This window comes from Callorhinus ursinus, unplaced genomic scaffold, assembly GCF_003265705.2.
Source record: "Callorhinus ursinus isolate GAN/ISIS: 27379988/994484 unplaced genomic scaffold, GSC_fseal_2.0 scaffold85, whole genome shotgun sequence".
Lineage (NCBI taxonomy): Eukaryota > Metazoa > Chordata > Mammalia > Carnivora > Otariidae > Callorhinus > Callorhinus ursinus.
Window position 1 is genome coordinate 414,234 of NW_027397147.1, and position 13,909 is coordinate 428,142.

General features: G+C 43.1%; 1 protein-coding gene across 1 annotated transcript in view; it reads right to left on the minus strand.

Moving 5' to 3' along the window:
- DNAH3 (dynein axonemal heavy chain 3) overlaps window positions 1–13,909 on the minus strand; it is a 180,901-nt gene that overhangs the window by 83,174 nt on the left and 83,818 nt on the right. The window contains exons 31-38 of the mRNA XM_073887961.1: window positions 13,725–13,901; window positions 11,449–11,540; window positions 10,404–10,623; window positions 9,687–9,821; window positions 8,201–8,312; window positions 6,129–6,370; window positions 2,987–3,087; window positions 774–879 (exon numbers count right to left, since the gene is read on the minus strand). Coding sequence (XP_073744062.1) covers window positions 774–879; window positions 2,987–3,087; window positions 6,129–6,370; window positions 8,201–8,312; window positions 9,687–9,821; window positions 10,404–10,623; window positions 11,449–11,540; window positions 13,725–13,901 — 1,185 coding nt within the window. The remainder of the gene's footprint in view (window positions 1–773; window positions 880–2,986; window positions 3,088–6,128; window positions 6,371–8,200; window positions 8,313–9,686; window positions 9,822–10,403; window positions 10,624–11,448; window positions 11,541–13,724; window positions 13,902–13,909) is intronic.

Genomic DNA, 13,909 nt, shown 5'->3' on the forward strand with positions numbered 1-13,909 from the left:
ACTCCAGGATCATGACCTGAGCCGAAGGCAGTTGCTTAACCAACTGAGCCACCCAGGCGCCCGGGGACAGACACTTGTTAATAGCTACAATACAACTTTTCTAAACTGGTTCCAGCTCCCTAGCTATGGGAGGTATGGAGTCGAGGTCACCAGGATGGGGAGTGGCAATACAGAGAGGAAGAAAGCTCTTTCTAATCTGGCCTATCTTTAGAGCAACCTCTAGAGACATTTCTGCAAGTAGGGCAATGGGAAAAGGTATGACATTCCATCCACCATGTAGAATGTTTCTAAAGCATCAGAATTCTCCCCTGGGGAGATGGGGAGTGAGGGAGAACGTAGAAGGAGAAAATGACCATACTATCCCATTCTTTTTTTTTTTTTTAAGATTTTATTTATTCATTTGAGAGAGAGAGACAGAGAGCACACAAGCAGGGGCAGAGGCAAAGGGAGAAGCAGACTCCCCGCTGAGCCAGCCGGGAGCCCAATGCGGGGCTCGATCCCAGGACCCAGAGATCATGACCCAAGCTGAAGGCAGACGCTCAACCATCTGAGCCACCCAGGTGCCTCCATACTATCCTACTCTTGCCACAGGGAGAAGAAAACTGGAAAAATGTCAGACAGCCAGGAAAGAAGATAACTAGAGATAGGCAGGGAATTCCCTGCCCCTTCCTACATCCTGGAATTAGGAAGGTGAAGATGTGCCTAGAAGGCCTTAGCAATGAGGAGTATGGAGACAGGGAGGGAGGGGAAGGAAAGGAACATGATGGTCTCACCAATTCCTTGTGCTCCTCAGTGAGGCTAGCGGGCAGGGTGTCCATGTATGAGTCCTTCAAGGGCTTCCAGCCTAGTTGATGGGGCTCCATGTAGATCATCCCACACCTGGCAAGCACAAAGAGAGGACCAGCTTGGTCCACATCTGGGTTCCCAAGCTCACAGGGGTGAGGGAAATGCAGGCAGTCATGGTAAGGTAAGGGGCTGGAGTTTGGGTTGGGGCACAGACCCTCACCAGCTCCAGTCCAAAGGGAAGGTGCCCAGATTTTGTCAGGAAAGGATGGAGACCAGGGATAATAGCTGGCGCTTGGGAGTTAGAGAGATCTGGGTTCAAATCCCTGCCCTAGATTCTACTATCTGAGTAACCTTGGGCAAGTTTTCTTTATTGTCTTTGAAATTCTACGTCCTTGTCATAAATCAAGAAATACAAAAAATACATAGTTCATAAGGCTATTATAGTGGTTAAATAAGAAAATGCCAATAAATAATTCAGCACCATTTCCAGGACATAGAAAACTCTTAATCCATGGAAATTATTAAAATTATCATTAGCATGTACTGATATTTTATATAGTCCATGTTTTGTTTTCTTTTCCCATTCTGTTACATCTAGGTGCTCTCTTGTTTGTTACTAATACGGCTGCCATTTATTGAGTATCTACTACATGTCAGGCACTATGCTAGGGCCTAATGGCCTTTATCTCTAAATATGCTTCTTAACGGTCACATTTTAGATATGAGGAGAGTGTGGCTCAGAGAGGCTGAGTGACCTGGAAGAGGTAACACAGCTAGACATTGGCATGGCCAGGGTGGGAGCCCAAGTTGGTCTAACTTGCCATTGCTCTTTGGAGTGTGGACTGATTTTCTTTTCTTTTTTTTTTTTAAGAACTTCAGGTGCACAGGATTAGATTAATTATCATCCTTGGCACACTATCATTAGCCCATGCATGGCCTTTCTCAGTTAATTGTTTTCAATAATGTAGTGAGTGCCCATGAACCCACCTCCCAGAACCCAAGATCCCAGACAGAAGCTAGGATCTTTACAATAACCTTCATCTAACCCCGATGGTCTCCCTTATCCTATACCCCTGGCTTTCCCCACCTGAGGGAACACCATATCTTGGATCTCATGGTTACCCGTCTCTTTCTTTCTCAGATAGTTTTATATCATTTCTATATGTTCCTAAGATATATATATATTTATTTTTGTTGGTTTTAGAGGTTTAAAGGGAGACACTATGTTGTATGTAATATTGTGGGCTTACTTCATATATAGTATTGCTAAGATTTTATGCTTAATGTGTTTAATAAGATTTATGCATAGAGTTCCATGTCAGTACAATTCATTTATTTTGAGTGATATATAAATATTACAATTTGCTACAAAAATGCTCATTCAAAGGGATACATGCACCCCTATGTTTATTGCAGTATTATTTACAATAGCCATATTATGGAAGCAACCCATAGATAAATGGATAAAGAAGATGTGATATATCTATACAATGGAATATTACTCAACCATAAAAAGAATGAAATTTTGCCATTTGCAACGACATGGATGGAGCTAGGGAATATTATGCTAAGCGAAATAAGTCAGAGAAAGACAAATACCATGTGATTTCACTCATATGTGGAATTTAAGAAACAGAAAGGAAAAAAGAAAAAGAAAGAGAGAGGCAAACCAAGAAACAGACTCTGAACTATAGAGAACAAACTGATGGTTTCCAGAGGGGAGGTAGCTGGGGGATGGGTGAAATAGGTGATGCGGATTAAGGAGTGCACTTATGGTGATGAAAATAAAATAGAATAAAATCAAATGATAAAAAATTATAATTTGTGACTTTATTACACATGCATTCACTATTAATTGGCATTTGGGTTGTTTCCAAGTGTTTGTTATTGTTAACTGTGCCACTCTGAAAATTCTTGTATATGAATTTTATTGCACATGGACAAGGATTTCTTAGAAGTAGAGTTGCTGGTCATGAGGCATATGAAGGTTCAGTCTTAGGCAATAATGTCAGATTCCTTTCCAAAGTGCTTGCCCGATTTTAGACTCTTATCAGCACTGTGGATTGAGGACTGGTTTTAGGATAAATCAGAGGGACAACCAATAATGTAGGTGATCTGCTAGGGCTTAATCACATTTGTGGGTTTTTAGGGTCAGTGAGGCCACGTGTTCCCTCAGGGTGCCAGGGCAAGGCTGACTGACCTGCTCACAGTAGCCGGAGAGGCCTGCTCCAGGTCCGCTGGCTCAAAGATCAGACTCATCTTGGGGCTCATCTGGATAATCTCTCCACTCATTAAACACAGCTGAAAGTGCAAAGCAGAGGTGGAGGTGTCAGGCAAAGGGGTTAAATTCCATCTGAAAGCGAAAGGCCTCGGCGCGGACAGAGATGGTTTAAATTCATTCAACAAATACTTCTTGAGCACGAACTATGTGTCAGGCACAGGTGCATAAAATAAAAGAAACAAAAATCCCTGGGCTCTTGGGATTTACATTCTGCTGGGAGGAAACAGATGATAAACAAAACACACAGCATATAAAATGATGAAAGTGCTTTGGAGACAAATTAAATAGAAGAGGAGGCTGGAGAATGCTCAGCCAGGGCTGGATGAGTTGTGATTTTAAATAAGGAGGTTGGCAGGCGCCTGGGTGGTTGAGTCAGTTAAGCGTCTGACTCTTTTTTTTTAAAGATTTGATTTATTTGAGAGAGAGAGAGAGACAGAGATAGCGAGAGAGAGCATGAGCAGGAAGGAGAGGAAGTAGTAGACCTCCACTGAGCCGGGAGCCCAGTGTGGGGCTCGATCCCAGGACCCTGGGATCATGACCTGAGCCGAAGGCAGATGCTTAACCGCTTAACCGATGGTGCCCCAAGCGTCTGACTCTTGACTTCAGCTCAGCTCATGATCTCTCCACACTGGGCATGGAGGCTGCTTGGGATTCAATCTCTCCCCGTCCCTCTGCATACCCCCCCCACCTGCTGAAGCGTGCATTCTCTCTCTCTCAAAAAAATATTAAAATAAATAAATAGGGAGGTCAGAGAGTCATTGAATTGCAGCCTTAGGTGGAAGATCAGGAAGCCATGAGACTACAGCAAGTCTCATAGTTCTTACTCAGTGTTTCACATAGAACTTAACTGCACACCTTCTTCCTGTTTTATTTGCTTGTTTCCCATGAAAGACTCCTTTTGGAATCCCTCATGGATGGGTGCAGGGCTAGAGGGACAAGAACATCTCCACAAATCCTTTCTGGAATGGAAGGAAAGGCCATCAGAAGTCCTAGTGTTTAGTAGGTATGTCCCTGTAGAAAGTAGTGCAAAATACATAGGGCAGACTCAGTGTACGTACAAAGTTAATGATGCTGTTTCCCACTTGCCAACAGGGGTTCAAGTGAGATAGTTAAGACATAAGATTGTCTGAAGCTTTGGTCTCTCAGGGGCAAAGGGAAAACCCCATCACCCCATCACACTGCTGCTCACCCGAAGTTGTGCTTAAAAAGCCTCTCGTATGTTACCTGGCCTACATAAAACACATCTGGAAACAGGTCACTACATGTATCTCCAGGAAGGTCATGGCGGTTATGGGCTGACACTACCAGTAGTGCCATCTCTGAATATCAGGAAAAGTAAAAGACATCTGTACCTCTGATAGTAGTTTGATTTACACCCAGGGACGAGAAGAGTCATCCGGAAATTCACTGATCATGACTCTTTTTTTTTTAAAGATTTTATTTATTTTATTTGAGAGAGAGAGAAAGAGCGTGAGAGAGTGGCAGAGGGAGAAGCAGACTCCTTGCCAAGCAGGGAGCCTGATGTGGGGTTCGATCCTAGGACCCTGGGATCATGACCTGAGCTGAATGTAGATGCTTAACCATTGAGCCACCCAGGTGCCCCGATCATGACTCTTCATACTTATCTCAAGACCAACAAGTACATTTGTACAATTAGCTTTTATAACATAGTCTATATCATGTAATAAAACACTTCTATTTTTATATGTTATGTAATCAAAATTACGCACATGCTATAATTAGTGTGCGTGTGTAATTTGGATAATTAGGCCTTCCATTGTTGAGCATGACTCATAGTCTTGTGAAATTTTAATGCAGTAAGAAAGTATATTTTGATTTGATAATCATGTATATTCGGTGTAGAAACTCTTCCTTAACATGGTGATAAATTTTGTTTTATTCTAACCTACAGTAAGATAACACTTGTTCTATGCGAGGTGCTATTAGAAGCATCTTGCGAATATTAACTTATCTCATCTTCCTGATTAACACTATGATGTAGACATTATTGTCCCCATTTTACAGATGATGAAACTGAATAGCTTGCCTGGGTTCATTCAGTTGGCAAGTGGCAGTGCAGGGTTGAACCCAGGCTGTCCAGCTCTGGAATCCAAGCTCTTTAGGCACTATGCTTACTGTGGCAGAATGTATTTTCCAAAGACTGCTACAGAGATAGCTCCCATCCTGTATGTGTTTTCGCAAAGTGGCCTTGTCCCCGCTCCATCAAGTGGAGCCTCTCTCCCCACTCCCTTGAATCTGGGCACCCCCTGTGACTTCTTGGACTCATGGAAGTGAGAGAAAGTGAGGCTACACCAGTTCCAAGCACAGCTCTTAATTTCCTGGAAACTGTCACTTCCTGCCTTTTGGAAAAGTAACCACCATGTAAGAAGTGCCACTACTCCAAGCTCACTAAGTGAGACATCCAAGCCACCTAAAGAGACCTGGAGGATGAGACACTATCTGAAGAGAAAGAGACAAAGACAAGACAGGCCAAGGAGGAATGAGCCCCCAGGCACTGAGGGAGGAAGCCACCTTGGGTGTGGATCCTCTAGCTATGGCTGCCCTAGCTGACATCACAGTGATCAGCTGAGCCCAGCTGAGACCTTCCAAAATTTATAATCCACAGTATCATGAACAAAGTAAGTGGTTGTTTTAAGTCTCTAAGTACACAGCAATGGATAACCAAAACACATTCCACATATCATGCACTATGTATGTGCTACTTGTTTAATTGCCAATATCCCTGTTTCATTACTACCTTTTTACAAATGAGGAAATTGCGGTTCAGAGAAGTTATGTGACTTGCCCAATACAAGAGCTCAATTCTAGAGCTAGTGGTCCAGTAAGATGCCAACACCATGATGCAACATTATCCCTAAACACACATAGTTTACCCACTACAAGTACAAATGGAAGCATAATTCATAAGCTGTTACTTTCTTGTGGGGCATTTATTATTAGTGTAGTGAATGTATGTATTATATAGTTTTGGTCAATTACTCACTTGAATAAGAGGATTTATACCCTACCTATGTAAAAGTGACAGGAGACTCAGTAGTACCTTTTTATTGTCATCCAGAACTGTGTTCATATTTTCGATCCAAACAGCATCTACTGGCCCATCAAATATAATCCACTTGCGTTCATCAGATATTGAAGATGCTTGCTCCCGGAAAGCATTGGCGAGGATACCATCTGTCCATTCATGGCTCACTTGGTCAAAGCACCCATAGAGCTGCCCCATTGTGATGGCCTTGGGGTTGATGATCCTGTACTCCACAGCAAATTCTCCCATCTGTTTGGCTGGGCAAGAAGGTCCAACATGAGTTACAAAGGCTCTGTTGAGACCAGAACATTAGACAAGAGATAATGCCATCTCAAAGACCAACCAACATTCATGAATATGCCCTCCAAGGAGAGTCCTTATAAAATTTGTATTCAGTCCTTACAAAGATTAGGATATCTGGATGGACAATGACTTAAATTGTTAGGTTATTATGCCCATTAGTTTCTCACCATATTTTCTTCTGAGTCTCATTTCAAACAGGGCAAATGTGCTGGTCAGATCCAAAGAGATCTGCCTGAGCCTAAATGAACTCAAGCACTAAGGGAGAGAGGTCCATGCTACCAGGTGTCTTTATGTACCAGCTCTCACAGCTACCCTAAGAACCTTGGCCTTGACTTGAAATGAGGAAACAGCTGACATTTAAAAGATTCTGCAAAATACTGGTTACCTTTTTCCCCTCTATCTGAAGAACTAGTTTAGCCCTGAAACCTCTTCTTTAGCTGTTCAGCAAGTGTTCCCTGAGACATTCATACCATGAGAGTATTAGGACCCAACACAGGCTGATAGATGGCACATCAGATGCATTTGATAACAGAACTGAAAATAACCAGCCTTTTAAATGATCCTTCAAAGTAAGGAAAAGTTGGAGTGCCTGAGCCATGAACTAAATAACCATTTCTGCACAATCCCAAGGCAAAAACAATGGGGTAGCCTCTTTTCTCTTCATTTAGTTTCCTAAACTGTGTTCAAATGACCAGAATATTAAGTTTGAAATGCCCTAATTAGTTACTAGGGCCAAGTTAGTCTCCAAAACAAAAACCTCAAAAATCCAACAGCAACTCAATCAACAAATATTACTAGAAAAAACATGTTAAGATGAAGTACTGGAAGGGAATGTGTAAATAGAAGGCATTGCTTTTCAAAACCACAGGCTTGTGGGGCGCCTGGGTGGCACAGTTGGTTGAGCATCTGACTCTTGGTTTCAACTCAGATCCTTATCTCAAGGTCTTGAGATCAAGCCCCGTGTCAGGCTCAGCACCGAGTCTGCTTGGTGTCTACTTCTCTCTCTCTCCCTCTCCACTCTACTCTCTCTCTCTCTAAAATAAATAAATAAATCTTAAAAACAAACACCACAGGCTCGCTTTTTATAAAAGAAAAAACCCCAAAATTGTTTCTCTGGCAATACACATAGCTTCCATTTGTTGAGCAGGAACTGCACTAGGTTATTTTCCTGCATAATCTCATTTAATTCTCACAACAATCCCATTTCACAGGTGGGAAAACAGAGGCTAAGAGAGGTCTGGTCATTTGTCCAAGGTCTGTGTCTGATAAAATCTGAGGTTTTATCTTCTACATTAAATGGAAGGAAGGAAGGAAGGAGGGAAGGAGGGAGAGAGAGAGAAGTAAGGAAAGGAGGGAGAGAAGAAGAAAGAGGAGGGAGGGAGGGAGAGAGGGGGGAAGGGAAGGGACGAGAAGGGAAGAAGGGATGAAAAGAAAAAAGGAGAAGAAAAGAAACCATGCAATAATTGGCTTTCAGAATAATTTGTTCAGGACAGTGGCAGGACTTTCTCTCCCATTGGAAAGCCTTTGGAGAAGCCACTATTCAGCATTTGAGAAATTCGAGAAAATTCCTCCACTTAATAACATGCATATAAAATCCCCATTAGAAGTTCCCCCACCCCCACCTTTATTTTCTGCCTGCAGGCATCTGTGTGCCATGTTCTATTTCTAGCTCTGATGTCACAATCCAGGGATGGCAAAACTAACAGCCTGGCATTATCTCCATGGAGCCAGCCAACCTACTGGGGAGTCCTGTGCTCCCCGGAACCCAGGGATATGAGCTTTACCTTCGTATAAATCACCCAGAGCTGCAGCCAACACTTTATAAGCACAGGTCTTGCCACCCATGGGGTCTCCAACAATCATAAAGCCATGTCTTACTAGCATCATCTCGTAGATCTGGGAGGAGACATCATTTTAAGCAGTTAATCATTGCAAACCTCCCAGAACTGCAAGCTAGTCAGAAGTCAGTGAGGAATGAGGGACCAAAAGGGAGTTCCCACAGTCACTTCTACCTCTGATGATCTATAGTGTAAATATCTTTTGGATAGGGGCACCTGAGTAGCTCAGCTGTTTAAGCGTCTGACTCCTGATTTTGGCTCAGGTCATGATTTCAGGGTTGAGAGATTGAGCCCTGCATCTGGCTCTGTGCTAGGCATGGAGCCTGTCTAAGATTCTCTTCTTCTGCCCCTCCATACCCTCACTTGCATGCTCTCTCTCAAATAAATAAATAAATAAATAAATATCTTTTAGATAAATAAATATATGTGTATGTTTCATATTATTTAAAAAATGGGAATTCCTATTTGCTCTGTACCTACCAATGTGCTAAGCATCAAGTGACTTACCTAAATTATTTCATTTAATACATTCAGGTATCATTAACCACCTTCTAGTGGTGGGAATACTGAGCCCAAGAGAGGTTAAGTAACTTGCCCATGGTCAACAGTGGTGGAGCCAGGATTTGGACACATGGCTGTCTGATTTTAATGCCTCTAATTTTTTCATTAGGCCATTTCTATTTGCTTTTAAAGGGGAAAAGGAAACAGTGGTCGTTTTAGCAAATTGTACTTAAATTGGAAACTTCCTTTTTTGAGGCCTAAATGCAGTTCTAACTTGATTAGAACTCTCAGCCCGTAAAAGGTATTTTCCAAGCCAGGCCCCATGCTGTAAAATATAAATGATCTTCCCCATAATTGGTTCCGGGGTGGTCATGTGGCTTTACAGCACAGTTCAAAGCTAATCCTGAGACCTATGCTGAAGCCATCTGGAGAGCAATGCTCTTTTTCCTTCTGGGCTTGAACCTGGGACAATCAAAGACTGAGGCTGTTGGGGACCCAACCAAGAATGAAGTTGTAACTCAGAGACAGAGCCCAGAAATGAAGAGAAAGGTTCTCAGATCCCGCTGTGTCTGAGGTCAACATACACCTGGGCTTTTCAAGTTAGGTAAGTGAACAGATCCCCTTCTGTTGACTAAGGAGGTTTGAGTTGGGTTTCTATCACTGGAAACTGAGAAAGTCCTGACTAGTTGTAGCCCAATGCCCTCCAAAGGTTTTGTTTCATCCACAAATTTAAAAAAAGGAACCCCAAGGGAGATGGTCAGAGGAAAAACATTGAATTTCAACTTCAACTCCTGGAAGTGAGACCTGAAGGCACCTCCATCTCTATCCAGGCACTTCTGATCACCATTACTGAGTTGCAATCTACCACAATTTCAATTCCTGACTTGAGTGAACAAATAGGCGCATCCCTGTATGGATACATGGAACCAACCTGGATAATTTTCCCAATAAACCAAGGCACTGGTTGGAGTTTCATCTTTTTGATGTTCTCATTCAGCACTTCCATAAAAACTTCATAGTCCGGCTTTGGAAGAACCACTCCAGGAAACAAGTCTGATATAATTCCCTGTTAAAAAGAATTTGAGAGAAGGTGGAAAGGATGAATTGTCAGAAGCATGACCTCAACATTTTCTGAAAATGAGATTTACAGACAGCAGAAATCTTTGTAAAATTCCAAACCTCATTTTTCTATGCCAAAACTCATCCACAATTACAAAGACCAACACTATCTGTAAGACATGATTTCCCTCCCAAATAAATTTACAAGGCAGCAAAGATTTAATAAACTGTATTATCTACCAGTTAATGTACTGAGAATGAATAAGATAGTCATGATTTCTGCATTTATGGAGCTCCCAGCCTGATTAGGAAGAGAGGCATTAAAATAATTCCAAAAAAAAAAAAAAACAACTACATTTGGTTAAAACAAAACCCAAACCCAATGGCAGATCTTATTCTATCAGTGAAACCATTTTTACTAAAATCAGGAACTAGACAGGGATAGTACTATCACTATTCTTATCTAACATTTGGGGGAGGGTGTCTGGTGGTGGGGTTGTTGGCTGGAGATGGAGAGGGTGCCAGAGAAACAGTTCATCCACAGAAAATGAGCCTCAGCGCTTGGTTGAGGTCCCAAAGCACCGCATACCTGGAACAGAGGGACATCTTGAGCCAAGAACTTGGCCAGGTTGACATCAAGCAAGGCCCGGAGCAACAGGACACTCTCATTCTCTTCGGGATACTTGAGCTTCAGGTTGCCAGCGGCAGTGAGCACAGACTTGACCGCCCGCATGCCATAGTCATAGTGATGCTGTGAGGACAGCTGCTCTGAGCACAGGCGGTAGGTTGCAACAATCTTCTGGGCAAGACTAGGAGGGCAGAGACACATCTGCAGACCGCCAGAGAGGACCAGGTCCTGCTCAGCAGACATTCCCAGCATCCCTGTGCCCTGTCCCGTCAGGAACCACGCCTGCTCCTGGACTTGATAGAGAAGCCCTATCATTTGAAGTCCTTTTAATAGTTACCATGATGAGCTAAGGAAGCATTCTAACTCTTTCAAAGTTAGGAGGAAAAGAGCAAGAACAGACACATATGTGTACAATCTACTGTACAAGAAATTATATGTGTAATACTTCTATGCATATATGTGAATGTACAAGTACACACACACACGTTTTGGAAGAAACATTAAACTATTAACAATGTTAATCCCTAGAGAGTGGGACTCAAGACCACTGAGAAGAAACTCCCTTTATTCACCTCTGTAACATGACAGCTTTTTTTCCATGTCCATGCTTTACATTTTTCAGTCAGTAAATGTTATGATAATAATGTTAATTCCAAATTATATTAAATTTTTCCTCTTCAATCTTGGAATAATTTCATATTCTAAAGTCTTGCCTTAAGGTGTGTGTGTGTAGCAGGGCTGGGATAGAAAGGCCAATTTCTTTAGTAGAAGTCCAAGTATACATAAAGAGAGAGGAGGCCCTTTCTTTGGAATCTGGGCCATTTCCTGGTCAGGGATGGGGTTAGGACAAAAGCCAGGGCTATGTGCTTTCAGATCAACTAGGGAATGAAAGTCCGTTTCTCAAGTTTCTCTCTTTTCTTCCAATGGGCAACCTACTTTGAATCCACCACACAGAAGGTACTCTTTCAGAGCCTTTAGAATCTACTGGAAAACCAATGTAACATACCTTCTAGAGTCCAGAAACCCCATGGAGTAGAGGGAGATTTCCCCAATGAGGGCATAATCTGGCACCATCATGGCTACTGTCCGGAATAAGGCCTAGAAAAGAAACGGCCATTGAGAACCTGAACACAAACAGTAAACACTGGGGAGAAGGTATGTCTACAGATGCAAAGAGAAGCAGCATGGTTGTTCAGGCCATTCTAGTAAAATCAAGGAAAGGAAAGCAGGAGGACAAGTCAATGCAGAGGTACCATCTTTGTTGGATAGAACCAGTGCTCTGCTAACCTCCCCACTGGCCCTGTCCAGGTACCTGTTGTCACACTGGGTCTCTCAGTGGTTATGTGGAAGGCCCTAGGTGCTGGTATTCTAACAAAACCTCATTCTCCTATGCCAAAGGAGCATCATTCAACTATTGGAACCTTCCTGTGTTCAACAGGGACAGAGGAAGTCAGTTAGGAATGCAGGACCAATAATATATCAGAAGAATCTTGAAGTCAGACAGATCTTGATTTGTGTCCTTGCTCTGCTACCTACTGGCTGTGGGCAAGTAATATAAGCCCTCTAGTTCTTTCATCTCAAAATGGGCCAACAACCATACCGTTCTCATGAGAACAAATGATACCATGTAAGTGAAGTGCTTAGAAAAGTGTGTGGTACATAGTGAGTGCTCAATAAACATCAGCTATTGTTATTACCTTAGATCTTAGAGAAGTCAAGCAGTTAGTTAGAGGTAGAGCCAGGACTAGAACCCAGGCTCCCTGACACCAACTCCTGGTGCTTTCTCCTATACCACACTGTCTCATGAAAGCTGCTTATGCAGACCTAACAGGCTTGTTGGCTGGGAAGGGTGTGTGTGTAGTGGGGAGTCACAATGGTTGGGGGGTAAAAAGAAGAAATATGGGTCCAAATTCTACTTTGGTTCTCACTGGCCTATGCTGGCCTAGAGGGGAAGAGCCATTCCTAAGATCTCCCTGACTCTTCCATTTGGAGGGCGGGGAGAAAGTGTCTGAATAAGATTCCAGAGCACTAAGCAGATGCGTTTTTGGCAGGTGAAGTACTAATGTGGGTTTGGCTGGGTCTCTCTTGTGTCTTCCACTCAAAGGGATGGAGCAATGACTTAGAAGAATATCCATAAAGAAGTAGACCTGGAAGGCTCTCTCTGGTACTTCTTTTCATGCGGTTGGGGTGCTAAAGTCTCTTACCACAGAAGGAGAGCTAGCCATCTTGTACTTTGGGGTTTTTTCTCCCATGAGAGCAGCATGCTAAGGTCATCTACAGCCTATTCCCTTGAAGATGGCCTTGGTGACTCTCTTCCCTTCAGAGGTGCCGTCCTTCTCCACTAGCAGCAGGACCAATGGCTATTGCCATGCTGTAACTGAGGCCAGCTCAGCAGTAGGTAATGGGGACATATATGCTTCCTTGTCATCTCTGTAGCTGGTTGGAACAGCCTGCTTTGGTGGGGACACCACCTCGGCTTAACCATAGTAATAAAGGGGAGCTCTATGTGGTTCAGCCTAGGTTTTTTGTTTTTATTTTTTTTTAATATTTTATTCATTTATTTGAGAGAGACAGACAGACAGACAGCACAAGCAGGGAGAGGGGCAGAGGGAGAGGGAGAAGCAGACTCCCCACTGAGCAGGGAACCCAACATAGGGCTCAATCCCAGGACCCTGAGGTCACGACCTGAGCCACCCAAGTGCTGTGGGTTCAGCCCAGGCTTCCCAGAGCTCTCTGTGTCTAACTTTGATGCTGTCTTATAATTAGATGTTTTTGTTTGGCCTACGGTGATTTTTTTTTTTTTTTTTTGCATTGAGCCAGGATCACAAAATCAGATTACATGTAGAAATACAAATTTCTGGTTTTTCCTGAAAAATGAGAAGACCTGACAATTCCTGCTTGGCGACAACAGGCTGGGGCTAAGTAGGGGCTGCTGCCTCTGGATGGGGCATTCGTCAGCATCCCTACCACGCCCAGCTGGTTCCTCTCATTTATATTACCTGTCTGACCCCTTGTAGATGATAGAAACAGTGACCCTTGTTCCAGGGTCCGTTGTTTCCTAATTGCCATGGTTCATCAAGTATATGTACCCTTCCCTATGAGACCTTGTTGGGGGTGTAGTTATGTTCTGGGGCCTATCTTACCACCATCGTTGCTCCACTATTACTTCTCACAGCCAAAAAAATGTCACCCATTATTTGCCTTCTCCGGGAGATCCTTGGTTACTTCTAGAGGTTTCTACACCATAAAGTACACGCAGAATTTACACATGCTGATGTTTACCTTGAGGTTATCTGGCAGCTCAGCCCTGCCAGCATACCCGGGGTTCATGGTGATGAAGACAGCACAGGTTGGGTTTAGAGAGAGCTCAGTGCCTTCAAAGATGAATGTCTTTAGCTTCCGAATGATGGCTTGTTGAATGCTGAGGATCTGCTGAGCCACCACAGACAGCACTTCTACCTGGGGTG